This window comes from Neopelma chrysocephalum, unplaced genomic scaffold (genome assembly GCF_003984885.1).
Source record: "Neopelma chrysocephalum unplaced genomic scaffold, ASM398488v2 Primary Assembly neopelma1_82, whole genome shotgun sequence".
NCBI lineage: Eukaryota > Metazoa > Chordata > Aves > Passeriformes > Pipridae > Neopelma > Neopelma chrysocephalum.
The window spans coordinates 4444556-4470939 of record NW_020897744.1 but is presented as its reverse complement, the minus strand read 5'-3'; the positions used below and the strand labels follow the sequence as shown (position 1 = coordinate 4470939).

The window sequence follows — 26384 nt, the reverse complement described above, 5'->3', positions numbered from 1 at the left end:
CAGGAGCCTCTGACTCTCTTGGCTCTGACAGTCAATGCCTTTATTGTAACCATTAACCACTTAATCTGAGCAGACAGAGTAACTCAGCCACGTCTCCAAGGTATTAAAGGCTTCACTGCTGTTTGCACGTTGTTTAAGTGTCTCTCCACGTGAGCCAAAGATGTGCAGTGTTTTTCTGAAAAACACCATCAAATTGCCCAGTGTTGTTATTATTTTGATAGTCTAGAGGGAACAACATTAAGATTTTATTTAGTGTCATCAGAAAGAATCACTTTCAGGTCACAAACGCTGCCCTGCACCTTTTGTGGGCTCACTGGGTGTCTGAGTGGACTTGCCAAGGAACATCCCACTGGGCTGCAATTACTGTGCTCCTGGTGCTTCCAGTAACCCTGGAACTCTGCTCAGCACCCTGTTTGTGGACATAAATTAGTGCCATCTATTTACTTCGGAAGTGGGGGTGCAATAATTTCGGTTTGGGGTGAAAAAAGCACGTGCACAGCATGGTGCATTTGTGAGGTGAATGAACACAGGAGAAACCAGGGAAACATCTTTGATGCAGAATCTCTGGGTGATAGGTAGAGATCAGCCAGAGCAAGTGGGAGGCAGGGTTTGATTTGCTTTTGCAAATATATTTTGTGTATTTTGATACATTGGGACTAACCTGGAGCTGGCTGAACCCAGCACAGGACAGGCAGAGCCTGCCCCGAGCCGCTCAGGCCTTGGGGAGGGCACAGTGTGGGCTCAGTTCAGCTCTGCCCAGCACATCCCAGCTGGAGGTGCACATCCTGCTGGCTTTTTGGGGAGGGCATTGTGCATGGGGAAAAGCCTCTTTTTTTTAGGGATTGGAGGAAGAAGAGGAGAAGCAAGGCCCAGTCTGGATCTTCTGCCAGAAACCTCTTGCCACCATTGCCACCCTGCCTGGGCACAGCTCCATTTCTCCTCCTGTGCATCTCTGAGTCCCTCTCCTCTGGTTTCGAGGGTGCTGAAGACCTTCTGCCCTCAGCAGTTCCTAATCTCCAACTAATCTCCTTTGTGAATGTTTTCAGGGCTGCCAGGACAGGTTGGCCCTCCAGGCCCGGTCGGACCAACTGGTCTCCCAGGACCACCAGGGCCAAAAGGAGAGAAGGGACAACCCGGTGAGAGGGGCCCAGCAGGGCCACCAGGTGAGTGCTGGAGGAGGGCAGTGCTGAGACAGGAGACGTTGCACTTTGTACAAACTGCCTGTGACAGCAGATCATCAAAGGCCAGACACACGAGATGTTGAGCATCTTCAGTTGGTATTGAATCCGTTCCAGCGAGTCCCCTGGGCACTGAGATCAGCCAGGAGCTCTCAGGGCAGGCACCACCTGCACAAGCAGTGACAGACCTTGGGATTTCCTGTGGAGCTGGAGAGAGCTTGTCCCAGAAAGCTGCAGAGCAGGATCATGTTTCCCCATCCTGCTCAGGAGCTGTAAGAAACAGCCTGTGACCTGTCAGCCTTTGGAGCAGAGTGTTCCCTGTTTAACCCCCTCGCTGGGTGCCTGTTTTAACTCCCTTTTTTCTCCACCATTTGTGTCAAGCTGTCAGATGCCAGGATGTCAAACTAATGATGCTTTTGTATGTAAAGGGAAAAGGTTATGAGGCCATTCTTTCAGAGAACACTCCATTCCTGAGCTGGGAGACTTTCTTCATCCTCAAAATGTTCCTAAATGTTTTGATGAAGGCGATACTACACAATAGGTGCCAGACCTCGGGCTCTGTGCTCTCTGTGGCTGAAAGGCTGTGCCTTGTAAGTCTGAGCTCGGGAAAGATTTAAAACTCCGAGCGTGCCTTAAACGTGAGAGCAGCCCTGACTGCTTTTTGGCATTTTCTGGCAACCTCTCAATGGCCAAAGTCTGGCCAAGGATGTGTCTGCCTTTTGGTTTCTCAGTTTGCAATGAGAGCCTTCCAGCCCCACAGGAAGTGGGATCAGTCTGCTGCTGGACTGGCTGTGTTTCCCTTGTTCTTCCTGTGCTTTCCTGGCAGTAAGGTGACATACAGGTGTACCTGGAGGGGAAGAGAAAGATTTGATTTCACACCTTGCTTTAGTTTCTTGCTCAGTCTCAGGGAGGGGGGAGATCTCCCTCTTTCAGGAATTAAGCCAAGTCAGGCTGTCTGCTTCGCAGGGGAAGATGCTAAACAAAAAAAGGGAAAATTGGGAAGCTGTTCCTGTCTCCCCCCACACCCCTAATTTCCACAACTGCAGTTCAGGACAGAAATCCTTTGTCTTTTTACTGCCTTTTTACAGGATAGCATCATTAGCACATCCCCAAATGCACTAACATGTCCTCTCCTGCCTCTGCACAGGGCTGTTGGGACCTCAAGGACCAAGAGGACTTCCAGGAGAAACCGGGATCCCAGGTCCCCCAGGTCCTCCAGGGCCACCAGCCACCCCAAGCCTCCCTCTTACCTTCCAACAAGGGGTTCTCTACTCACTCCAGCCCACAGCTGAAAAAGAAAGTAAGTTCCCTCCTCAGTTGCCATGTTTTCCTGGTACCTCAGCAGAGTGGGCAGGCATGGAGCAGCTCAGCTCTTCCACCTCCTGGCCCTGCCAGGACCCTGGGAGCAGCTGGACAATCTGCCTCCACTGTGTGAGTCTCGGAACTTCCCGTTCAAGATGAAACCCCTTTAGAAGCTGGAGGGGTTCACCTCTCCAAAACAAAGAATTAAGTCACTGCTCTCCTAAAAACCAGTGAGAACAGGGCCTGGAGGACTTTTTTTCCCTGGTTTTCCAGGTCCATCACAGCTTTGAGGAGGCAACTTGGTGTCCTTTAAGCTTTCATCATGTGTGGCTGCTGGGAAGAGGGTCTGTAGGGAAATGACAGCTCAAGTAGTGTCACCTGAGGGACAAGAGGTGGAGAAATGCAGAGTCTGGCTCAGGTGCTGGTGTTGGGAGCCTCTTGGTGCCGCTGTTGTGGTGTGGGAGTATCAGGGCTGCTCAGGAATCGGTAAGGACCAAAATTTGTAACTCTGGAATTATATAACAGAACAAGGACATCTGTTAAATGTGTCTCTTCCCCTGCCCCCGCAGATGCGTCTTCCACCTGCGTTTCTGGTGCATCCACATTATCCCCCATCCACACAAAACACAGAGTCACACACTGGAAAGCCCAGATTTGTCCCTTCCCTGTAACTGGAGGGTCAGGGGGTTTAAGAAATGTATTTATTTGATTTGTGCTGTGCAGGGCAAGAAAAGGCTTTCTAAGAAAGACACACCCTGCATTTGGGTTGGAGCACTCTCAGATTTGGGCTTGATTCTTCCCGTCCAGTCCTGTGTACCTGGCATCCAGTAAAGATAAAGCAGAGCTCAGCTGTGTCTCCACTTGGCTGGTAAATTCCTGGAGCCCCAGCTCCCATCTCCACTCCCCCAGTCTTCAGCTGTGCCTCTTCCCCAGCTTTACTGCTCATGTCCAGCTTCAAAGCTCAGTTGTCTTAGTTACAGCCAAGGATTAGTGAGTCTCCCCGTGTCTGACAGTTATCCAGAGCTCTCCTTTCCCTTCCACCCACTCTGCTCTCCAGACTCCCTTTCCCGAAAGTGAACAGATGTATTTTTAATTTGGGAAGAATTTTAACAGCTCCATTTCATATGCAGTTACTTAGAGCACATGGACAGGATGAATAATTGCAGTCCCACACTAAGAGTTTGAGAAAATATAAATTGATATGCTGTGTTCATGAGTGTGGAACAAGGAAGTTTTGCATTACAGTCCCCTCACTCCTCACAGGATCACACCAAATGGTGCCAATCTGCATTCAGCCTTTTATTCCAAGTGATCCTTAAGGATCCTCCCTCCAATCACCCTTTAAATTAAACTCCTTCTTGCAAAGTAGTGGGTAAATGAAAAAATGTATAAAGCCATTGATTACACGGCCTTTCCAGCTGATGTGTCCCAAAATGGGAAGAGGATAAATGAGTGGATAATTATCTGTATTAACTCTGCCAGCATTGGGCAGCAACAGGCTCCCACATGGACTTGAGGAAATGAGTAAATGGTGACTGTTACATTTACATCCCTCCTCCATACCTTGTGGATTTCTTGGTTTCCACAAGGAGTAGCCCAAAAATTTATGACAATTTTTCTTAATACAAACCTAACTACAAGTATCTATGGGGTCATGATAATGCTACAGCACTATCAAGCCCATTTTCTTACCAAACTTACCATTTTGCCCATGTATTGGCTGACTCTGCCCACCACAGGTTGGTGGTAAGCTGATCCTCTTTAAGCAATAAAGCTTAGCCTTGTAAATTCTGACTGGATTAAAAAAAAATGTATTTACTGGTTTTGAATGGAGCACATCTGAAAACTATAAACACAAGATTCCAGCTGCTGACAGCAGAGGGAAGCATATTCCTGGTAATGGGCCTGTGCACCCATGGAGATGTGAGTTGTATCCAGTTATTTTTAGTAGCACAATGTTTGGTTCTGCCTGGACATGGTTAATGCCTGTGCCTTTATTAATCACAAGTTCCCGCTGGCAATATTTATCAGCAGGCAGAAGCCAAAAATGGGGAGACAAATATTTTCTTGCAGTTTTGCTGTGCTGTGGTAAAAAAATTGGTCCCAGTTGTTTCCCTCCAGATCAGGTAGCAGAAAAAAATTAAGACAGGATTACTTCATTTCCATCCTGTCTCAACAAATCAAGCCTATAATGGGGAAATTTATCCCTTAGTCAGAAACCTTAGACCTAGGCCAGAAGCTGAACTGCTGTACCCCTGCTGGGGCTGCTGCTGCTGGGATCACTCCCTTTCTCTGCCACTTAAAAATGAGTGATCAGGTACCTGGTCTAGAGTCAGCTCAGACCTATTTCTTGTGCTAACACTGAGAGTTTGGGGGAAAAGGAGGAGAAAAGAATGCAACCTTTGCTCTGTTGAAGGCTGTGTTTTCTTACATCTCAATGATTTCAGTTTGCAAAGGACAGGTGAGATAAAATTAACTTTTTTTCATAAAATCATCACAGTTGGAAAAGACCTCTGAGGTCAAGGCCAGCCGTTAACTCAGCACCAGCACCATGTTCACCCCTAAACCATGTCCTCATCCACATGTTTTTAAACAATTCCAGGGATGGGGACTCCACCACTTCCCTGGGCAGCCTGTGCCAGTGCCTGAGGGGACAGCAAGGGGAAACTGAGGCCCAGTGGGCTGTCTGTGTGCCCAGCATAGGGCACAGCTCAGGGGTTTATGAAGTGACATCCCAGTGCCTGCTGCATGGAAAGCCCTTCCTGAGGAAGGAGAACAGGGCAGAGGAAGTAAAAGGGGAAGGAGAGGAGGAAGGGAACAGCACGTGATTGAGAAAACCAACTGCTCTCAAAGCCTGTGCCCCTGGCTGGGCAGGTTTCCCTGTGTCCTTCAGGGCATTCCTGGGCTGGTTCAGGTTTCCCCTTTGCAGGATGGCTGTGCCCTCTTCCAGGGAATGTAGATGCTCCTACCTGACCAGGTCAGACTGGTTGCACTCTTCCTCTTGGCTTGGCCAGGAGCAAATTGTATACCAAGGTCTTCTCAAACAAGGCAGACTGTCAACTGCTTTCTGCTTTGGTGTATCCAGAAGCACGGAGACAAAATCCAGCCCTGGAGCCCAGCAGGGCCTTGGTCAGTGCAGGAGATGGCTGAGAAGGGAAAATTGTTGCTGCCATTTGATGCTATTTTGTGGCTGCCCTGACAGCCTCCAGCTGCAGAGAGCTCCAGAATGTCCCTCTGTTTATAAGGAGAAGGGGTATTATAAGGAGGTACAAGTTCTTCCTGCTGCTTTACAGGAATATGGAGAAAGTCCCTTAAAAAAAATGTGAGGGTTGTGTTTTAACACACTTCGATCCCATTTCATTGACAGTATGTTTCAATCAGAGCTGATCCTGGAAGAACATGGATCTGGGTGAGTTCTGCCTGGCCAGGCAGCTGAGGAAGGATCATGCCATGAGGCCAAAGCAGGAGCTGCTGAGCTCGAGGGCTGTTGATCAGAGCTCTCTTCTGTGTCACAATTATGGAATCACCTTTCATAAATAACGTTGAGTCAAATGTCAGGATGGGTGGATTTGTGGGAGTAACTCTGTCATCATAATAATGTACCATTTAGCTGGAATGTTTTGTAACCCAAATCCTTATCCCTGGCTTACCTCCAGCAGTAATTAAACCCTGGTTGTTTGCAGGCCATCCTCTGCCCCTCTCAGTGGATGTGCCTTTGATTTTGTTGACCATATGTACTTTAAAAACAAAAGGCTCTGCAACTGTTAATGCCTTCACTGCTGTTTGATGCTCATTTCCCAATTTCATCTTACTCCCAGGCTGTGATGGATTTTGACATGGTCAAATAAAACTCAAATTAATTGGATTACACACTTCACTGAGGTACCTTTCCTTCTGAACATGAAAACAGTCTCAGTTGTTTTGTTTCAGGGCTGTGAGGAGGGGAAGATGAATGGGTTTAGAAACAATACTCAAATAAATACCTGTTTGTATTCAGGCTTTAGGCACGAAATTTGGTTCTCAGAGGAATCTGGGTTGGATCTTGTGGTGCTCTGCTGCCAGGGAGGCATTGCAGAGATATCCTGTCATCCTTGGCAGTTAAAGCCATTTGACAGTTTTCCCTAGGAACTACTTTCAAACAACCAGCTGGAAAGGCCCCTCTGTCTTTGCCAATGCTCCCGAAGCTGAAAAGGCTTCATAATGTGTCTGCTAAAATTTCTGGAGAGTTCACCTTCTGACCTTTGGGCTGAACTCTGCAGAGTAAGCAAACATCCTCCTGATCTTCCTGGTGTCACTTGACATTTGCAGTGAGACATTTTCAGTCTTTTACTGCAGAGGATTCCCCTGAATTTTACTGTGATGAGTTAAAGGGATGGGTGGAAGGAAACATGACTAAGTTTGAGGTCATGGGCAGGAGGAGATGGACATTATTCCTGCCTGGTGGTCTCCAGCTGTGGAAAATGTGGGCTTTTCAGAGGGTTTACTGTCCCAGTGGCCAGGAGCCAGAATCTTCATCCAGGTTAAATGCAACAGGAAATATGTTGTTGGTCCCACAGCACAGGTCAGGACAGGGGACTGCAAGTCTCAGCAGCACCAGGACATGGGGGTTCCCTTCCTTGTTTTATGATCATGTTGTCTTGGTTGTCCACGGAATTTTTGCCCCTGAGTTTCCACAACTGTCCAGTAGTGTTGTGGGGTGCTCAGATAAAAGACGCTGCCTTACAGGTACCCCCACAGGTTACTGGGGTGCCACAGCACAGATCCATAGGGAATAGGGTTGTTGAATATGGTTTTGGAATTGCAATAAATACTAAGGGTTGCTTTTTACGTATAGTTGGGGTTTTTCTATTCAGCTGCCAACTGACATGGTGACCCTATTGGCTCAAGGCTGAGGGAAGAGGGGACATCTACAGGCTGCTGATTTTTATTCCTAACAGGAGAGGACTGAGAAAGATGTGTAAAAACACAAAGCTCCTCCAATTCCTGCTGCTGGCTTTCCCTTCTCTGCTCCACTCCCATTTCCCTTCATTTCCCAGCGGTGACCCTGCCCAAGCTGGCCAGTTAACACCTAAAATAATCCTCAATGGGAGGAAAGTTTGCTGAGCACATGGAGGGGGCAGAGCACACCCTCTCCCTGGGCTTTTCCGTATCCTTAGACACGACATCTTCCCCCACCACCTCCCCCAGGTGAGCTGGGCTGGGGGGATGTGCCAGGCTGGCTCAGCAGGTCACTGATGCCAGGCAGGAGGGACATCCAGATCCATCCATGATTCCTCAGGTAGCCAGAAGCCAGATGTGCCTTGGAGATGGCAAATTTTGGGTCAGTTATTCAAGGGTAGGATTATACAGGTGTGCAGGGACACCAAGTTTTTGACAGAAAGGGCGACTTTCCTGTGGTTCTCAGAGGTGAGATGAGCAGCTCTGCAGGATGAGGGGACATAGCCCTTAGAGAGCAAAAGGCAAGTGCTCCAAGAGCCCACATTTAGCATCGTGCAGCACTGCCTGCCCTCGGCCAGCAACAGGCGCCAGAGGATTTTGGAGAGAAGTCCTGTTTGCTGGACACTGACTCTGCTCCTTCCACAGATGGAGAAGCCCAGCTGGCCTCCACCGTCATCGACACCATCATGGCCGGGCTGCCCGGGCCACGGGGAGCCCCAGGGCCTGTGGGGCCACCAGGTAACACATGGGGCTGGGCTGCAGGGCTGGGATGGGGGGGGAAGAGGAGCAAGGGAGCTTCTGATGGAGAGTGAGATGCCTCCAGGGAAGGCAGGTGGTCTTTAGTGGAAGGGCATCCAGGAGTGGAAAGAACTAACAAGGCTTCTTATGTCTTGATAGTGGCAGATGGTTTTACCTTCAGCAGGACACACCTTGAGAAGGGGCTGCTTAAAAGACTGTCCTTAAGAATGGGTTGTCCAGGGAATTCCTTTGTGAGAGCAGAGTTGTTCTCACCACTGCTGCAATCCTGTCCTGTCTCTGTGGAGCTCCACCAAGCAAGGTCTGGCCAGCTGCTCTGTGATGTTTATGAAGACTTTGGAGCTGCTTTGAGCTTTTCCAAGCTTTCACCAATATAACTGAAATCAGAATCTGGGATGAAAATTCAGTGGCAAGTCTTCTCTCTCTCTGTGCTGATGGGTGGCTTAAATGATAATATTCCTGCACACATCAGCACTTCCCTGTATGATGCATATTTAGGAGTGAACTCCCATTAGTTACAGAAAAGGCTTTTCCTTTCATTATGAGGGCCTTTCATTTACCCTTCAATTCCTTTATTCTTTGACTTAAGCATTTGTATGGTGCATTAATGATTGAGGCTGATTCAGCTGTACTTGGTGTATAATGTCCACATTGTTTCATCTCAAGGGTTTTGACAACTAAAGCAGAGAGGAGTCTTGCTAAGTTCAGAATAAGCAAATATCCTGTCTCCCACTTGCAGGTATAATTGAACAGCTACTGTTGAGATATAATTATTTTTTCAAAAGGAATGAATCTGTTAAGTGACTGTGTAAAATAAGTTGACCTGTTTAGACAGTGTTTAACTCATCCTGGAAGCAGCTCTTCTGTGGCACAGACTTTAATTTACTGCCACTGGAGTGACGGAAGAACCAGAGAGCTTTGCTTTGCCCCAGTCAGCCTCTCTCCTGGCTATGGCTAAACTCCATCTCCTTCATGTTCATCAGCAGCTTTCTGACACACCAGAGATCAGTTGTATCAGACTTGTGGCTTCCCTGCCACCCAGGAGGCTGTTTCAGGAGCAGCACCTGCAGCACCTTGCTCTGATGTAGCTGTTTCAGGGATCTAGTTCAAGTTTTCTCAAAGGTTGCATTTTAAGCAATGGAAATGCAGGATGTTACTGACATCCTTCCTGCCTATTTTCACCCTTTTTTTCCTCCCAGAGCTCTTAACATCTTCCCTAGGGCATAGGGATGTATTATGTTGGGATTTGGTATCCAGCAATCCAGTGTGGAATGAAGGGCTCGTGGTGCAGTCATGGGATCAAGGAAGGGCTCTCACCCACAGCAGAATATGAAAGGAAGTGCATGGATTTGGAATTTAGGGTTCTTCCTTCTAAGTCTCCTTAAAATTGTCTCCAATTACAATTCCCACCAGGGCCACCAGGTGCATCAGGACCCAAAGGGCCCCCAGGACCTATTGGAGCCCCTGGATCACAAGTAAGGTGCTTTAGTGCTTTGGGGTGAGGGATGGAGTCGGGGGTTAGGGGTGAAACATCATCTCACTGCACAAAGAGGGAGAGGAGTTTAGAAGATTTAGATCTGCTGGTTTGTCCCCCATGGAATTCTGTGATTTAATACCTTTTCCTCATCCTGGATTGTGCTGAGAGGTTGAAACAGTTGTGCTTTCCAGATTTTCCCTTAATCATAACAACACATCTTGCTGTTGCTGTGTCAAAACATTTCGTGTGGCCTGAGTTGATGCAAAGGATCTGACATGGGCTTTACTGACACAGTGATAGAAAAATACTGCATTTCCCGTGGAACACATAAAAGAACAAAAATGCATCAGTGGGAATTCACCAATTCACCAGAGTGAATGTGTTAAGCCTGTTTTTTCAGACATAGCACTTTCTATTCAAGAAAAATATCACAAATTCCCATCAGTTTGATTATTTATTGATACAAACATTGTGGAGGGGGGAGATAATAATGCAGTGTGATAAACTCACTCAAAAGAATTTATGATAGAAGAAAGGCAAAGTACTCACATAGATGGAAAAAGTTGGTTAAATGGAAAGAAGTGAAGTCATGATGAATAGTGAACTGCCAAACTACTCCAGATTGTGGTTGGCTGACACGAAGGGACTCAGTTTTGGGAAGAGTGTTGCTTAATGTGGAGGTAAACCAGTAACATCAAATATTTCAAGGGAATCTAACATGACTGAAGAGCACAGAGAAAGGTTAAGTAACTTAGCAGAAGGATGTAACTTAGACCCTGACAAGAGCAGGTTTGGAGTTGAAAATCGAGAGGAGAGGTTTTCCCCACGTAATTTATTAACCACTTTAAGGAAGCATTGGACAACAGGTTAGTGAAAGTTTGCCAGTGTAGCAGAATCATTTCAATTAGGGAATGCTCTGGAGAACAATGAGAAACTCCAGATAGATGTGAACACAGTGGGAGATTTGGCAGCAAAATGACAGGCAGTTTAACGTGATTAAATATAAGGTAATTCACAATTCATAAGTACATTCTGAAGTAGAGTCTGGCTTTTTGACATGCAGCACACACTGTAAATCTTTTATTTTTCACAATGTGGAAGTTCTTGAGCATCCCTGTCTGACCAGGCACTGAAAGTCACTGTTGAGAGCTGTCAAGAGCAAAGGATCTCTGTGGACACTTGAGCTTTGTTCATGCTGCATGTTTGACATGGGGCCAAGATGGTTTGTGCCCTACCTCATTTGGCAGCCCTAATTAGCCTCCTAAACCAGGCCTGAGTCTCTGAATCTTTGGTGGGCCCAGAGGAGATGCAGCTGAGCTGAGCTGGTGGGGCTGGCAGCGGGCAAGGAGCAACATGTTAATGGTGAGCATTGCTGGCTCCCAGCTGGAACTGGGAGAGTGCTCCTCCTTTAGTCCCTAAAATCATGTGTGTCCAACCTCTTTGGGCCATTAACCAGACACTGAGTTCCTCACAGCAATCCTAGAAAGCCCATTTCTCTGGATGCTGATGTGAGGGTTTGGGGGCCTGTTGATCACCAGGCTGGCTTAAATCACAAGGAGGGGAGCTCCAGGCTCATCTCTACACACTCCAAGACAGTGTAGAAGTCACTTGAGGTGGAAAAAAAGATCTTGCACATGGTTATGGGGAGCTGACATGCTGAATATAAACAAACAATATTGGCCTCTCCCTCTCTGGTTATAACTGTGGCTTCACTGGGTGGATAAGTGAAGGATTTGGATCGATTTCTGCATAGCAGTTCAATTAGCAGAAATCTGGAGACTATGCCCTTTTTAGCTGCTGGTGACTGCTTTATAGATTTATTCAACCCAGGGAGTAAAATTATTAGTAGAGATTGGGCTTAATTTGAAAATTGTTTATTAGGGTGAGTGAATAGCTTCAAAATAATTTCCACTGCAAAATCCAATTAATTTTCAGGTATGTGTGCTTGCTCCTGCCACCCACTGAGGCAATTAAGAAGTAGGGGAAAGCAGAGGGGATTTTTAAGCTAACCATACTACCTGTGTATTAATTTCTTCTTGGTAACTGAGAACAAGAACTGTCCTGTCATACTGACCCCTTAAAAATGTTACATCAGGGGCCTGCAATGCATTAAAAGACCCAAATAGAGGGATCTGCAGAAACTACAGGGCTCGGGATGTCTGTGAACAGAGCTCCCACTGTATTTGCTGGAGGGTAAAAGAGAATCCAGCCTGAGTGCTTAATGGGTGTATGAGGTTTTCAGGAGCTGGGGATCACTGGGAAATGTATTCACTACACCTACACAGAGGATGCACAGTGGAAATTAATTCCTTCTCGTTCTGCATCTCTTCTAGGGCTTACCAGGATCTCCAGGACAACCTGGGCCAAAAGGATCCAAAGGAGACCGAGGAGAGAGAGTAAGGTTTTACATACACAGAGAGGTTCCCAGCAAAACCTGGGGTGATGCCTCAGGAATCACAGACAGCACGGGTCTTTAAAACCTGCTGGGACTACAGCCATGAACAGTTTTAAATGCAGATTTTCTAGGTCTTCTGGAAGAATCAAAACAAGGGTTTACTGCACAGATAAAGAGTCAAATTGCTTCCAAATTCAGGTGTTCTCTAAAGAGACTCAGTTAGCAAATATATGGTGTGTAAGGGCCTGTGGACACCAACTTTCTTCTGCCAACCAAAGCTCGTTACTGTGAAGTGTTTTGAGTGGTCTGACTGAACTATCCCTTCTGTGGCACTAAAGGCTTTAAAAACTCATCAGATTTTCCTCAGTCAAAGTCATTCCCCAGGTCAAATGATGTCCTTAATATATTTGGATTATTACAATTATGTTCTTAATATGTTTATGTGCCCTCAGTCCTTGATGGGCTGTCAAGTGCTGATAACGAAACGTAGAAAAAAAGGGCTGTTTGAATGTTATTTCCGAACTCATGAAGTTTAGGAAATACCAGAGAAATATCTAACAAGGATATAAATGTATGAGATTGCCAGTCCAGCATTCAAGCACTGGGAAGGGTTTCAAAGTGGCATTTGGGCAATTAGGTCTGCAAAATGCAGAAGTGGGCACAGAGGGACTGTGGAGGCTCACTAAGACCCCAATGTGGGGCAGAGTCAAAGGAGGGAAGAAAGACAAGGAGAAAAAATGTGGTTGGTACCTCTAAAATGATGGATGACTGCAGTGTGGCTGCACTGACACAGCCTTGAGCCACAGCTGCAGGAAACAAGTTGGCTTTTCTTCCAAGTGCCACTTTTACTGTCCCACAGATGGAGGTGGAGTGGCTGTAGGTGATATGAGTGCCTCATATGGCAGCATCTCCTCTTCATTTCTGCTCACTCTTCCAGTCCAACAGACAGAGGGATGCCTGAAAGAGCTAAGACAGACAAATGCAAATTGGATGACTTCCCAAATTCATGGGAATAACCAGCAACAGACCAGTGATGTTCCTCTGTCCTCCTCCTGTGCAAGAGGAGCAGGTCCAAGGCCAGGTTGCACCCCTCCTGAGGCACTTCCCATCAAGGGGCAGCAGATTCCAAGGGTGGAGCTCATATGACTATTAAAAGCTCTGTTTTATTTTAGTTTGGAGTGCTTGGTCCTGCTTTCTTGTGTAAGAAATCACTTGCAGTTCCCTGAAAGACAGAGACCATTTAAAGTGACTGTTGGTAATAATTTTTTCGTAACAGTTTCCTTGTGCAGATCAGCCCATTTGGGCAGGTCTTGGCTTTACTAATAGATTGCAGACTGATGTAATTCTGGGACTAGAATTTAAGGTTCTGATAGGGAACAAAACCTTAACTGGTGAGACTGTAGCACAGGTTACCAATTACAACTCAATATTAATTTTGAGTTAAAAAGAATAAAATTAAAGGACATGGAATATGGCAAAGTGTCATGTTTCCATACAGGAAACTGATAGCAGCTCTTCCTCAATGATTCATTTAACATTTTGCTTTAGTTTGGGTTTGCCATATTATTAAGACTCTGCTTATTTTGTAACAAAAGCTTCTTGCACTGTGTCCATTCAGGGCAGACAGATCCTTTAGGCTTTGGTTTTGTTCCCTCCTTGTTAGGGATTCAGAATTGTAACTCTCCCTCTAGGTTTGGGACAAAAGAGATTTTTCAAATATCATACTGTGTTGATAAATAGAAAAAATAGATTGCATTTCCTGCCTGTCCTCTGTTAGCATGGAAAGAGAAGCTGAACAGCTTTTTGTGTCAGAATTTCTGTAGGATGCTCTGTGTGCTTTTTTGTCTTGTGTGAGTGTGGCTTTGAATGCTGGTTTTGAGAACTTACATGTGCAATTTTGGGTTTGGTGGATACAAATTAGGGCTGGAGCAGAGGAGTTGTGTAGCTGCAAAGAAAAGCAGAGGAGGGTTTACAATATCTATTGAGAGTTGAGAAAATGTTATTATACATTCCTCCTGCTTAATCTCGGAGAGAACAGATGTGGAAGAGACCTGAAGCAGTCAGAGCACATCCCCTGGATGGCACTTGCACGTGTGCTGGTCACAATCAGCCTCTGCTCATCCTCCACAGTACCAGGGAGGGCTGCACCACACCAGTTCCAGGCAGAGGAGCAGCTACTGAGGGCCTGGGATAAAAGATATTTCCAACATCCAGCCTAAATATCCTTTGATCCCCTTTAAGCTGATAACATCCTTTCTGTCCCTCCTGGACATGGAGCACAGCCTGTTTATGCATTTTCAGTGTGTTGTTATGCTCCTCTCTGTGATTTTTTCCTCTTGTCTGTGCTTTTCACAAGCCTTACTCATTCCAGGGCAGAATCCAAGTATTTCCCTTTAGCACCTGACAGAGTGGGCCTTCCTCCCAGAGCTCTCCCTGTCCATAGGGGCCTTTGCCTGGTGCTGGCCCAGCACTCCAGAGGAGCACAGCCCTCCATGGGAATGTTTGGGAGATGCCCCAGGCCCACTGGTTTTATACAAAGCAGCAGTTTGATGGACTCAAAACCAGCAACTCTCCCTTTGTGGCAAATACTACAAAAATCTGCCACCAGATAGGGGATTTTTTGGGGGGAAAAAAGGGTGGGTTTTTTGCTGTGTGTGTCTGGGGGGGAGAAGAGCCAGGGGAAATATGTGGCTGTTTCATTACTGGATTTCTATTGATGCTTTTATGTTTTGCCTCTTCTTCCCAAGCTCCTGCTTTCTCACTAAATAATCTGTAACTGCTCTCCTGACCAGGGATTCTGCCCAGAGTGGGAAACCAGGGGAGGAAACCAGGGGGGAAAAATGATGCTCAGTTCAATGACATTTCATTCTGCCCCAAACCAACACGTACCTAGTTCAGACTGTTTCTGTTAAAAAAAAAAAAAGAACAAAAAACCCCCGCTGAGAACAATGTGAAAATTAGCACAGCAGGAAAAAGAAACAAACCAGCCAAAATCCAAAATATTGTACCTGTGTTTTGATCAGTAGCTGTCGGGGTTAAGGCCGGGACGTGTGTGTGGAGCAGGAGCAGATTAAAGCAGTGCTCGGTGGGAGCCCTGGGCTCTGTGTGCTGCCTGGGCCAGCAGAGGCCCATCAGTTTTACCAGAGAGAAGAATGTGGTGTCTTTGTAAGGAGCAAATCTGCAGCCAAATTCCTTCCTGGTATAATGTAACTGACTGCTGGAAAGTTCAAAAAACTGCTAATCTTCTTATAGGGAGGGCACTGAGCTGAGCAGCTCCACATCCAACCCAACCCCTCCAAAGCGTGATGGGATTTGGAGCTGATCCTTGACAGAAAACTATAACCCCCTTTTGCTGTCTCAAAGTGATAATGTCAAGGGAGAGGAATTTTTTTTCCATATTATCCCAAGTGTAAGGTTTTTCATTAAGCCATCTTAATTCCACTAGTGAAAATTACGCTGTGTTCTTGTCAAATGGCAAAGTATGTCCTAATGACACTGACTTTATTTCCAACAGGGGCAAGCAGGTCTGCCTGGAGAGAAGGGCATTAAGGGATTTCCTGTAAGTGATGCACTTGTGGGTGGGTGCAAGGCTCAGGTGGGGTTGGTGGCATCGTAAATGCCACTGTGGCTGGTTCAGCCAGCTCTCAGACACGCTCAGGTCAGCTGTCCCCAGCTCAGACATTTGTTCAATAGACAACCTCACCTTAATGAATTCCTCTGCAAATGAAACATAATCCTCCTGGGTGTAAAAAATGCCACAGTCAGGAAGGCATCACACCAACAGAGGAGATTGCTTTGCCTGAAGGTCTTCTCTGGCCAAACCTGAGCAGACAGAAGCTCTCCCAGGCCCAGGGGGTTCCTGCCACTACCAGAGCCCAAAGGTGGGCACAGTTAAACAGCTCAAAGTACATCAGCTGCTCTCAATTCCCTCTTGCACCTTGGTTTGCCAAGCTGAGCTGGAAACCCTCTAATGACATTAAGAGATGTCTCCACAAATGATTTTTTGGCTGTGCTGAACTGGCCCAGCACAGAGGGGATGTCTGCACATATGGTTTAGTGCAAACAAAGCAGTGTCAATGAAGAGCTAGTGGAGTTGGGGATTTTTGGCTGGCAGCATCCAGAGAGGTCCTAGGGCCACTGGGAGGTTTCTCATCTCTCTTCCTGAGTTCCACACCTCATTTCATACAATTCACACAACCTTTTCTTCAGTCCTTCCTCTCATTCTCACCCCTGCTTTGCAAGTATCTCAGGGATGTCCAACAAGCCTGAGGAACCTGGGCATTTCCACTCTGTCTTATTCACTGGTTCGTTAGTCTTTTTTTTATGTTTAGCTTGTGGTTTAATCTCTCCATGTCATCTGTTCTTTGGGAAGTGTCTGAACGTCCTGGTCGGGTGGGACACAGGACTAATATTCACAGCACAGAGGGATCTTCGCTCAAGAAAAGCTTAATGAGCATCCTCAGAGGCAGAAAGTGATGTGACTAATTAATGAAAGCAGAATGGAGGATTTTTGACTTCTAAATCAAAGATGAACACATGCCTGTTTGGGGGAAAGAGTCATTTCTCTGTGGTTTAGCCCAAAGTGTTGCTCATGAGAGCTCCATGAGATGTACGCGGCCTTGTTGGGGCCCAGGCCATGGTAGAGGGGCCCCTTGGCCACTCCTGGGCAAGTTCATCCCTGTTAGAAATGGTGGTGACCTCTGGGAAGCTCCAGGGCAAAGCTCAGGAGAGCACTTTGGCCGCTGGCATGAAGTGCCAGTCAGTTTATTTTCTGCTGGTGAAATGCTTCTGCTCCTGTGGTGGGAAGGGATCCGAGTGATCCTGGACAGAGTCCGCAGCCACATGTAAACAAGTTTCTGTTTCTTGTTTGTTTTAGGGTGAACCAGGCAAGAAGGGTGAGGAAGGTGACAAAGGTGCTGATGTAAGCATGTATTTTAACTGGTTTATTTTCCTTTTTGTCTCCTTAATGTCCTTCAACCATATTCCCTTTCTGCGGGTTTGGGGGGCAAGGGGTGTGTCCACAGTTAAAAGTGCAGAGCAAGTGGTGACATGAACCTTGGGTTTGAACTTAATACCTGCCAGAAATCCTGGTCTGTGGGGTTTCCTTGGCCATGTTGTCACCATGTTCTCCGAACACCTCAGTCCCCACTGGCTGTTCTGTCACATGGAGCTGCTACAAGGTAGGGAATTCTCCCCTCCTGTCCCTCCCACATGCTGAGGGACATGATCTCTTCTCTCTCAGAAGAGATCAAATCACATGTACAGAGCACTGGAGTTCTCACATCTCTGCTCTCTCACCCTAACATACTTTCCAACATCTCTCTGTCCCTTCAAGCCCATAACTAAGGCAACAAAGGAAATAAACTACAGCCTGAGTGTACGTGGAAGTATGTAGGCAGGTTTCAGGCAGCACGTGGCCCAGCCAGGAGCTCTTTGAAGGGTGTCTGAAGTCCATCAGGGTGGGCTCACATGGCACTTTTCCAGTTTATAAGGGAGCAACAAGATGGTGCCAGGCACATGTCCCAGTTTCCTGCTGTAACAACCAAGAGAAAGCCCAGGTAACTCAGTGATGTTCAAAGGAAATATCAGGCAAGAGACAAACCTGTTTTCCAGGTGGTTCAGCAGAGTTGTTAACACAACTTGCACAGCCCAAAGGTTTGACAGAAACATCCACCCTGGGTTTGGCCCACGGCAGAAGAAGGAACCAAACTGAAAGGCACAGCTTTGGGTCAGAGCTCTGCAAACATGGGGTATGACTGAGGAGGTGTTCTTCAAACCAGGATTTCTCTTGCATCCCTACTCAACCCTTGTAGGTTGTGTCCTCTTTCACATCTTTTCATTTTTAAACATCCACACCGCCTAGTTTGGTGCTCTGGAAGCAACACTAGGAACAAGAAGCCTATTCTGCAACATCCTCCAATGTTGGTTTTGTTTTCTTTTCTTGCAGGGGGAAGGTGTTCAACAGCTCCGAGAGGCTCTGAAGATTTTAGCTGAGAGGGTATTAATTCTTGAGCACATGATAGGAATTCATGGTAAGCGTTGCTGAGGTTTCTTTTTCTAGAGAACCAGGGGCTCTGCTGATGGTTAAACATCCTCCCAATCTCCTGAGCTCTCTTGTCTGGTGTCTGTTCAAGCCAGGGTTTCAAAACTAGGTACCCATCAGGACTTACAGGATGCTGTTGAGGACATAGAGCTTCCACCAGCTGTTCACTCTGGCTTTACAGTAGCAGGTGAAATGACCCTTACAGTGATTTTTTTATTACAATTCAGACATCCAAGTCACGAGCAGCAGCTCAAGCCATGTGGCACAGATCACCTACCAGCTTCCCAGGGAGCTGCTTGTTCAAGTCTTTAGGCCAGATCATTTAATCCTGTTAACAGCATCTTCCAAGTGACTTGAACACCAGTGAGCCTTGTGCAGCTCTGCACTTTGCAGAGAGAGCCCAAGCAGTGCTGCCATGTCACCCTGAGAATCAGTGATCCCTGAATGTTTTGTGATTGTAACTTATATAAAACCTATTTTCACAATCAGATTTAAAGGAAGTGCCACATGTTCCACACTCAGATTTTTAAAATTATCTATTGAGGCTTATTTGCTCTCCCATCACTGGTACAGTGTGTAACATCATTTCTCAGTAACTGTTTTCTTCCCTCAACCACAGTTTGGTCTTGGTGATTGGCACAGATCAGACTTCTCCTCTTGGGGTACCTGAGGATCAGTTCTCTCACGGCTTCCAAAAGCTGCTGTGCCAATTTTGCCCCTTTCAGGAACACAGTAGAGGCAAAATGTAGTTTGGATCTGCTATCCCAGCCTGTGAGGAACAAGGCTGTTCCTTGGCACTGACCGAGTCCCAGAGCACTTTTCTGTCTCACACTCTCCTTGGCACCTCATTCCTGACCTTGCTTGTGAATTGAGCTGCTCACACTTCCCTTCAGATCCACACCCACTTTTATTGGGAAGTGGCCTTTGGATATTGTTTCAGCCTCTGAAAATGCTAACTAGCCAAAATGTCCAGCAGTTCTGCCCTACTGCACAGGAATAGGTGACCCTTAGGCAGCACCTTGGGGGCCCACAAGCCCCTTCTGGAGCCAGCAGTGCCAGGATGGAATTCTGTTGGACACTTGAAGGCCCACACAGTGTCAGGGCAGTGTTTTGTTGCATGGCTGGACTGGCCTGGTGCCTGCCCTGCCCTGCACTGCTCAGTGGCCTCGTGGCTCTCAGAGGCCCCAGGTGCCATTTCCAAAAGCAGTGGGCAGACACAGCACAAGGTTTTTGGGAAACCATGAATCACAACCCCATGATTTAACCACACTCACCCTGACCTTACCTCTGCATCAATCCTGCTTTGCTTCGTATTTTCATTGCATTTTATACACCAAGGGTGGGAAAATATATTTTTATGCTACTTTGCTTTGAGCTGATGGAGGTACCCGGGAGATGCCCACTAGATTTCCTAGGCAGCAATCCCTGTTCTCCAGGGAAGAGGGGAAAGGAACCCAGTCCATAAGCACAGTGCAGGGTGTTTACAGGATCCAGGGCCTGGCTTTTACTTTGGACCTTCATTTATAGCATATAAAGCAAAAATTCAGCTCTTAGGAAGCCTGTGTAGATACAGGGGCTGGGACTGGGGGTTCACATGGCCCTGCCCCTGTAGAACTGCCTGGTTTACCTATTTTTTACATTCTGTGTGGAAATACAGCAGCAAACAAGGCATGTGCTGCTGTTGTTTTGAAACGGTCATTTCAGCAACTCGCTTTTATTGATATAAATATAGTTTCTGTTACTGCTTGGGAGGGAGATGAGTTATTAAACCCATGTGTACTTTTATACCAGTGTAACTGCATCAGCAAAAAGGGATGTTTTTTAATTGTACACTTAAGGTTATATTTAAACACCTATATTGTATGACTTCAGTTTCTTTTTGTCCAATAACTATAGATAATTATATTCTTACTCTTTTGAAATAGTTTCATTCTTTAACTTAACACATATCTTAGCCCTACAAAAATACTCTTTAGAAAGGGAACTTGGAAAGTAAGGCATTTTTCCCTTGTGCATCTTGTGTATATGGTTAAATAACTCCAACAAACAAAGAGAAAATACATAAAATAACAAAAAATAATTAACTTGAGCAGAGACCTCCCTGCACTGGAAGGCACCACAGAGGTTTCAATCACCCAGCACCAACTATCTGGTCATGTTCCCACTGTAGGTGTGAAGGATTTGACCACAGGTCCTGGCCCAGCTCAGCCCAGCTCTAAAGCCCCACGCAGAAATGCCGATCCCATGCTCTCATTTTCCCAAGAACCTTCCCACTGAGCGTGGTTTCCAAAACCACAACCGAAGCAACAAGGCAAAACACACCAGCAAACAAACCCCTTCCCTGCAGGGGGAGGGCAGTTTGAGATGATCTGGCCTAGCAAAGCTGCAGAGCAGCCCAGCAGGACACAAGAAGGCCCAAATTGTCTGGCAGGGTTTGGTGCCAGCGGACAGGACACAAATCCTCCGGCAGCCAAAGGCTCCCTGGAAACAGAAATGCTGCCTTGTGGGATCAAACTAAGCCTGGGTGTCTGGCTGGGAAATTGGGCTCTTGGCAGGGAAACACGGAGACATCCAGCTCTGAAGGCAAAAGGAAGAAATTGGGGCATTAGAAATGGTGAGGCAGCAGCGAGCCATCAGCGTCTGCTGCTGAAGAGTGGCCTGGTCTGGTGGATATTTAGCTTTGTTTAGCTGAAGTAAGAGCAGGGTGGTGTTACCTGGAGGCATTGCAGGAGAAGGGACAGCTGACATCTATTCCCAGCTTTATTGCTAATTTGGCTGCAGCCCTAAGGTGGATCAATCCTTTTGTTCAATCATTTCAGTGCCTCAAAACGTCCTCCTTTTTACAAGGAGTGAAATGGTCCTTAAACCCCCAGGAGCATCACTTCCCAGTGACCACCTGGCCTCATCCTCCAGCACAGGACCTGTGGGCAGTGCTGAGTAGCTGTGAAAGCCCAACTAAAATTATAATCAATGAAAGAACAGTGCTTTAGAAATGAAACTATAAATGAGAACAGGGCCTGCTGGGCCACGTGCAGTACGAGCATTGACCCCAAAGAGTTTAAGCAGAGCAGAGGGAAAATATCTGCTCCAGGAGTAGTGTGATGGCAGCAAACAGGTAGCTCCACAATTGCTTCCTGGCTGGAAAGACAGCAGGAGGGACCCCACTGCTTCCAGAGGAGGTATCTCCCAGAAGGGCCCCTGTCTGTGTTCCTTAGCCTCCCCTGTTAAATAGTGCTCTCCCATGACTTTCTCTCCTTACAGACTCTTTGTCTTCCATTGAGCCAGGCTCTGGACAGGATGTGATCCCGGGCTCCCCCCTGAGAACCAGCATCAAGATCAAGCGTGGAGGCCCCCGGCAGCCCCAGCCCTACCAGATCCTCTCCTCGCTGCTGGAGGACGGAGAAGCCAAGAGGAGAAGCAACCGGATGAAGTAGGAGCGTCCCTGCGTTCTCCCTGCCGGTCACCAGTTACAGATACAGTATCCCAGTGGTTATTGCAGACTGCAAATGGAGTGGGTAGGAGGCTGCAGTGTTGGCAGCTGGGTTTCCTTACCCAGCCAATGCTTGTGCCCTTGTTGCAGGGAATGTCTTATCCATAGCTCAAGAGAGGGTTTTCCTTGATTTTGTTGTTTTGCCTTTGGAATACCAGCTGGCAGGTATCTCAGAAGCTGCCTACAGCAATGACACCTCCTGGCTGTGTCTCAAGAGTTTAATCCTCCCCTTCTTTCCTCACTGCCCTTGACAGTGACTCAGTGAAGCTCTGCTTAACTGGCCAAGACAATCCATCCCACCCAGACTCAAAGCCAAGCCTCAGCCTTGTCCCTTGGTGTAGTTGGAGGCATCTGCTTTTATTTCATATGTTGGTGTCATACTGGCTTCCAGGTGGAGGTACCACTTCCACAGGCCATGAAAGCATGACCTGCAAGGAATTCTTTTGAGCAAAGAAACAAATTAGAAAATCCAAAGAATATTTAAAAGTGTTTCTCTGAAATATCGGGTGCCTCTCTGGACTTTAGCATCAAAACCTTGGCTTTTCATGTTACCAATTGCACGTGACTGACATTATTTCTGTTTGTGGCTGGCTAAGCAAGGACTTTTGATGCAAATGTTCGTGGCAACATTGACTTTCTATCTATCTTCAGTGAAATTACACTGTTTCTGTGAAAATACAGAGCAATTTGCATGAGATATGATAGAATTGTGCAAGAATTTTCCCATACTGTGTTCAGCTTGTGCATACATCCAGAGATAATTAATTTAAGTGGTGGCAATAACTATTCACAGAAAAGGATATTTTGCAATCATTTCTTAATCCTACAGCCATAAGGAAAAATGTTTTCACAGTGTTTTGTTTTAATCTTGTGAGTAAATCCTTGCCATTTGAATCTGGAGACAGTGTAGTAGCAAACCACAGCCTAAACAATTAGTGTCTTGTCAAGAGCTTATCTTGCACTGGATAAACAGAGACTCATTTTACTTTTTGCAATAACTTGTTATTTTAGGGGAAGTACCAGCTTCCAGTTTTAAGGAGTTGAACCTGCCCTTCAGTGACAAATGAATCACTCCACCTGCTGTGCTAACCAGGTTGGACAAGCTGAAGTCATTCATGTAGACAGTGAGTTTTGTTAGAAGGATGACATTAACCAACAGAACTGATGGTTACTCTTTTTTAATTTTTACTTCCCCTGTTCTGACAGTTTGCAAATTCAGCCCAGGACAGAAGTGATCAAGTTGAGTTTGTGTTTGTCATAAGTCAGGTCCATTGGTCCCATTGTATCTGGTTCCTGTGCAAGACACAGTTTGTCTGAACAAGGTGAGCTGTCCTGCTGCAGAATGTCTGTCAGAAGGTGCTGCAAAAACCAACACTGTCCATTTATTCAGCAGCCCAAGTGATCTTCCCAAGACCAAGCCAGAAGCCTGTGGTTCACTGGAAATGAGGCTAAAAATGAGGAGCTCAGCCAGCCCAACATTAGCCACACATTAAACTGACTTTCCATATACACTGTAAACATGATGTACCCACAGAGATATCCAAGCCAAAACTTTCCTCTGAAGAACCTGAGCAGGTCTTCAGGATGGCTGAATTCACTGTATGTCTTCCCTTGGCCCTGCTCTTTGGAAATCCAGCCAGAGGTCCAAAACTAGGTGAAACAGCTTAAATTAATGCTGAGAAAGCACCAGAAACCTGTCTTTTACTTCTGGAACTAAGTAACAAACAGCAGTGGTTTAGGCTGGCTTGGAGGCAGCAGGAATTCATGTCCTTGCTCTGCTTTTGCATCTTCCCTCTGCTTGGCCAGTGCCAGTGGTGGGGTTCATTCAGCTGCCAGCCCACCTGGGTCAGCTTGTGCTGCTGAATGATCAAGTTTTCCAGGGGACATTTCAAAGAAACAAACCCAGAGTGTTGCAAAAGCTTGGGGGGTTTCTTGCCTGCACTCTGAGTTACAGTGGAGCATGATATGGTCAGAGGACAAGAAAACAAGTAAAACTTGCCCAAGTCAAGCAGGTTACTGACCTCCAGCAGTCATCCTGTATCCATAATCCTTTTGGGATAGTGAAATAAAGTCTCTTTGGAAGCATCTCAGTTTCAAATCCAGGACTAACCCTAAATCCAGTGTAACTCTAAGAACAGGATGTTTATGGTGCTGTACAGAGCCCATGTCCCTCCATCCACTACTGGGAGGGCAGTGGCTCTCTTGGTGGGCAGCTGAGCCTGGTGCAGCCACTGGAACTTATTATTCTTGGAATAATCTTTCCATTTAACAATTAAATGTGCCAAAAAAAGATATTTCCCCATTTACATGCAGATCACTGTGTAGGAATTGGGAAGTACTTGGTTACCTCTTTGTTGAATCAGGACCATCTTGGTCTTGGATCACACGGATGCTCCAAGACATCACTGGGGGCTTCCAGGAGATAACTCCTTGTGCCAACCAGCTGGTGTTGGAAAATCAGGCCTGGAGACTGAGGAGAAATCTCAGTTCACTCTAAACTTGTACCCTGGGCAGACTGATGCCAGCTATAGTTGATGGCACATTAACAACATGTCCTTGTGGCAGTTTCAGGAACCAAACCAAACCAAACCAAACCAATCTTTGAAAAGGGAAATGGTGAAATTCAGTTTCACTGGTCCTGGAGGGACAGGGTTGAATTTGGGGAAGAGGGAGTACAAGGAGGCCATTTTCACTTCCCTGATGTTTTGGAGGCTTCCCACTGAAGTGAAAGAGCAATCTTTCTTCCTCTGAGTTTGTCTTCTGAACTCAAAGCTGTTGCATGAGCTTGGTGAGTGCCGAGGCTTTAGTCACTCCTATTGCTGAGGCATTCATATTGAAGAGGGGGTTGGATTTTATACTATTTAAAACAAATTACTGGCAAGATGAAAGGAAAATTTAATGGAAGTTGTTTGCAATTAATCCTGCCAAGTCAGTTGTCAAAAGGCTGGTTAGGTTTGGGTTGAGACCATTTTAATTACTGATGTTTCCAGATTTCTGCATGAGCTATGTAATTTTTTCTCCCCATACTTCTTGCTTTCTTTAGCTCCATCTCTCTGACGAGGTACTGTATCTTTAATTGGGGGACAGTAGGATTATACCAAATGGACTTTCTCTCTCCACTGGGGTTTCATTCCTCTCTACTTACACAAGGATTGGATCACACTCTTGTGCCACCCCATTTAATTATGTTTTAAAGGTGAACACAGCCTCACACACTGACATTAATGATATTGATGACTAAGCAAACCACTCCAACCACATTTTCCATCATAGGCAGGATACTGAGGTTCATTTCAGCCAGGGCATATAATGCTTCTTGCCATGTCTATGTAACTTAGAAGGGGATTTATCTTGAATGCGTGCTCATTTAGAAATATATTTTAATTGAAATGTTTAGTGCTTTATCTTACGTACATACTGTGCAATACCATAGTGTGTTCTTTCCCTGTTTTATTTTTTTCCTAAGACTTTTTTTTAAAATTCTTAATGTTTGTTTGAGCTCCAGTGTGTTTTTGACTTGGATCAATTCCTTGCCCTCAGCTAACCAGAAGCAGCAACATTGCACAACCAAAACTCTTTGCAACTTGTGCACCCTCACGTTCACCAGCAGCCTGGTACCCTGGGAGCCAGGGAATGCTTCTCTCCAGAGTATCTCATTTGCACTTACTGCAAGGAATTGATAGCAACCCAGGGAAATAGGAATAAAATAGAGAGAAGAGCCCTCACTGCTCCCACCAAACTCCTCAGGCATTTTGCCATCACCTTTCAGAGGAACAGGCCTTAAAAACCAGGAGCAGGTGAGGTTTGGTGGGGCAGAGCTTGTGGCTCCTCAGAGGCTCTCTGGGCTCTGGGCTGGGCTCATTGCCATGAACTGTTGTAATGTAGGACCCTGAGCACTGTGACAAAGGCTCCCAAAAGACAATCAGCTTCTGGAACTACTTCTCAATACAGTTATTGCAAATCCATCCTTGTCCACGTTTACAGCTTCTGCCTTGCTCAAGATGACATTCCACTGGGGGTTTGGGGGTGTAGGGGGTTAAACTGCTCACTCTGTGATGTCTTGGTTCCCTGTGAAACCAAGGGTTCAAAGGTGCTATAACTGTTCACAAGGCACATTCCCATCCACAGAAGGAAATGGTAACTTTTTCACCAGTTATTTTACACAGTATCTTTTTTATTTATATCAGTGTGTTTCGTATGTGTGCAAATGGTCCTGGCTTCTCTCATGGGGATCAGCTTTACAACCATTTGGTCTTTTATAGGGCAGCCATACACAGTATCTTGCAATCATGTGTAATTTCTTAACTTAGAGCAAGAATAAATCTCGTCTGACAGGATGAACTCATTTATGGCAGGCTTTAATGTTTGTTGTAAACACAACCTGTTTGTTCCACCTCTTGCATGGTTACTTATCTGTTTTCATATTGCTATGTTATTGTTCAAAATATCTATTTCTCTTTATTTGCTATGGGGTTTGTTACTGTATATGGAATGTTTTGTATTCAGCATTTTCTTTTGGAGCAGAGTGGGAACAGTATTCAAGGACCCACAAATACCAAAGACCTTTCATGTAATGCACTGAGAAATAAACTTACTGTAAATGACTATCGTGTCAGGTGTCCTCTATTTGCAAAGTTCAGGGCAAGTTCAAGCAAACTACAGCCTGAAGTCAGGCCAGCTGGTTTTCCTTCCTGCCAGCTCAGCTTTCCCTGGTTGTATGTTTGCAGGTCTCAAGATGTGCATGAAGGCCCTGCTTCTGGTCACCTTCCACGGGGGTGGAGGGGCAAAAAGGGCCCAGTTTCCCT

At 46.2% G+C, this 26384-nt stretch overlaps 1 protein-coding gene across 6 annotated transcripts in view; it reads left to right on the top strand.

Moving 5' to 3' along the window:
• Positions 1–26183, top strand: part of COL26A1 (collagen type XXVI alpha 1 chain) — a 181679-nt gene extending 155496 nt beyond the window's left edge. For all 6 annotated transcript variants that reach the window (XM_027690959.1, XM_027690960.1, XM_027690958.1 and 3 more), the window contains 9 exons: positions 1047–1163; positions 2326–2478; positions 8064–8156; positions 9588–9649; positions 11985–12047; positions 15561–15605; positions 16923–16967; positions 17994–18078; positions 21351–26183. In XM_027690959.1, the coding sequence (XP_027546760.1) occupies positions 1047–1163; positions 2326–2478; positions 8064–8156; positions 9588–9649; positions 11985–12047; positions 15561–15605; positions 16923–16967; positions 17994–18078; positions 21351–21523 (836 nt within the window). In that variant the 3' untranslated portion in view covers positions 21524–26183. The remainder of the gene's footprint in view (positions 1–1046; positions 1164–2325; positions 2479–8063; positions 8157–9587; positions 9650–11984; positions 12048–15560; positions 15606–16922; positions 16968–17993; positions 18079–21350) is intronic.
• Positions 26184–26384: the final 201 nt, after the last annotated feature.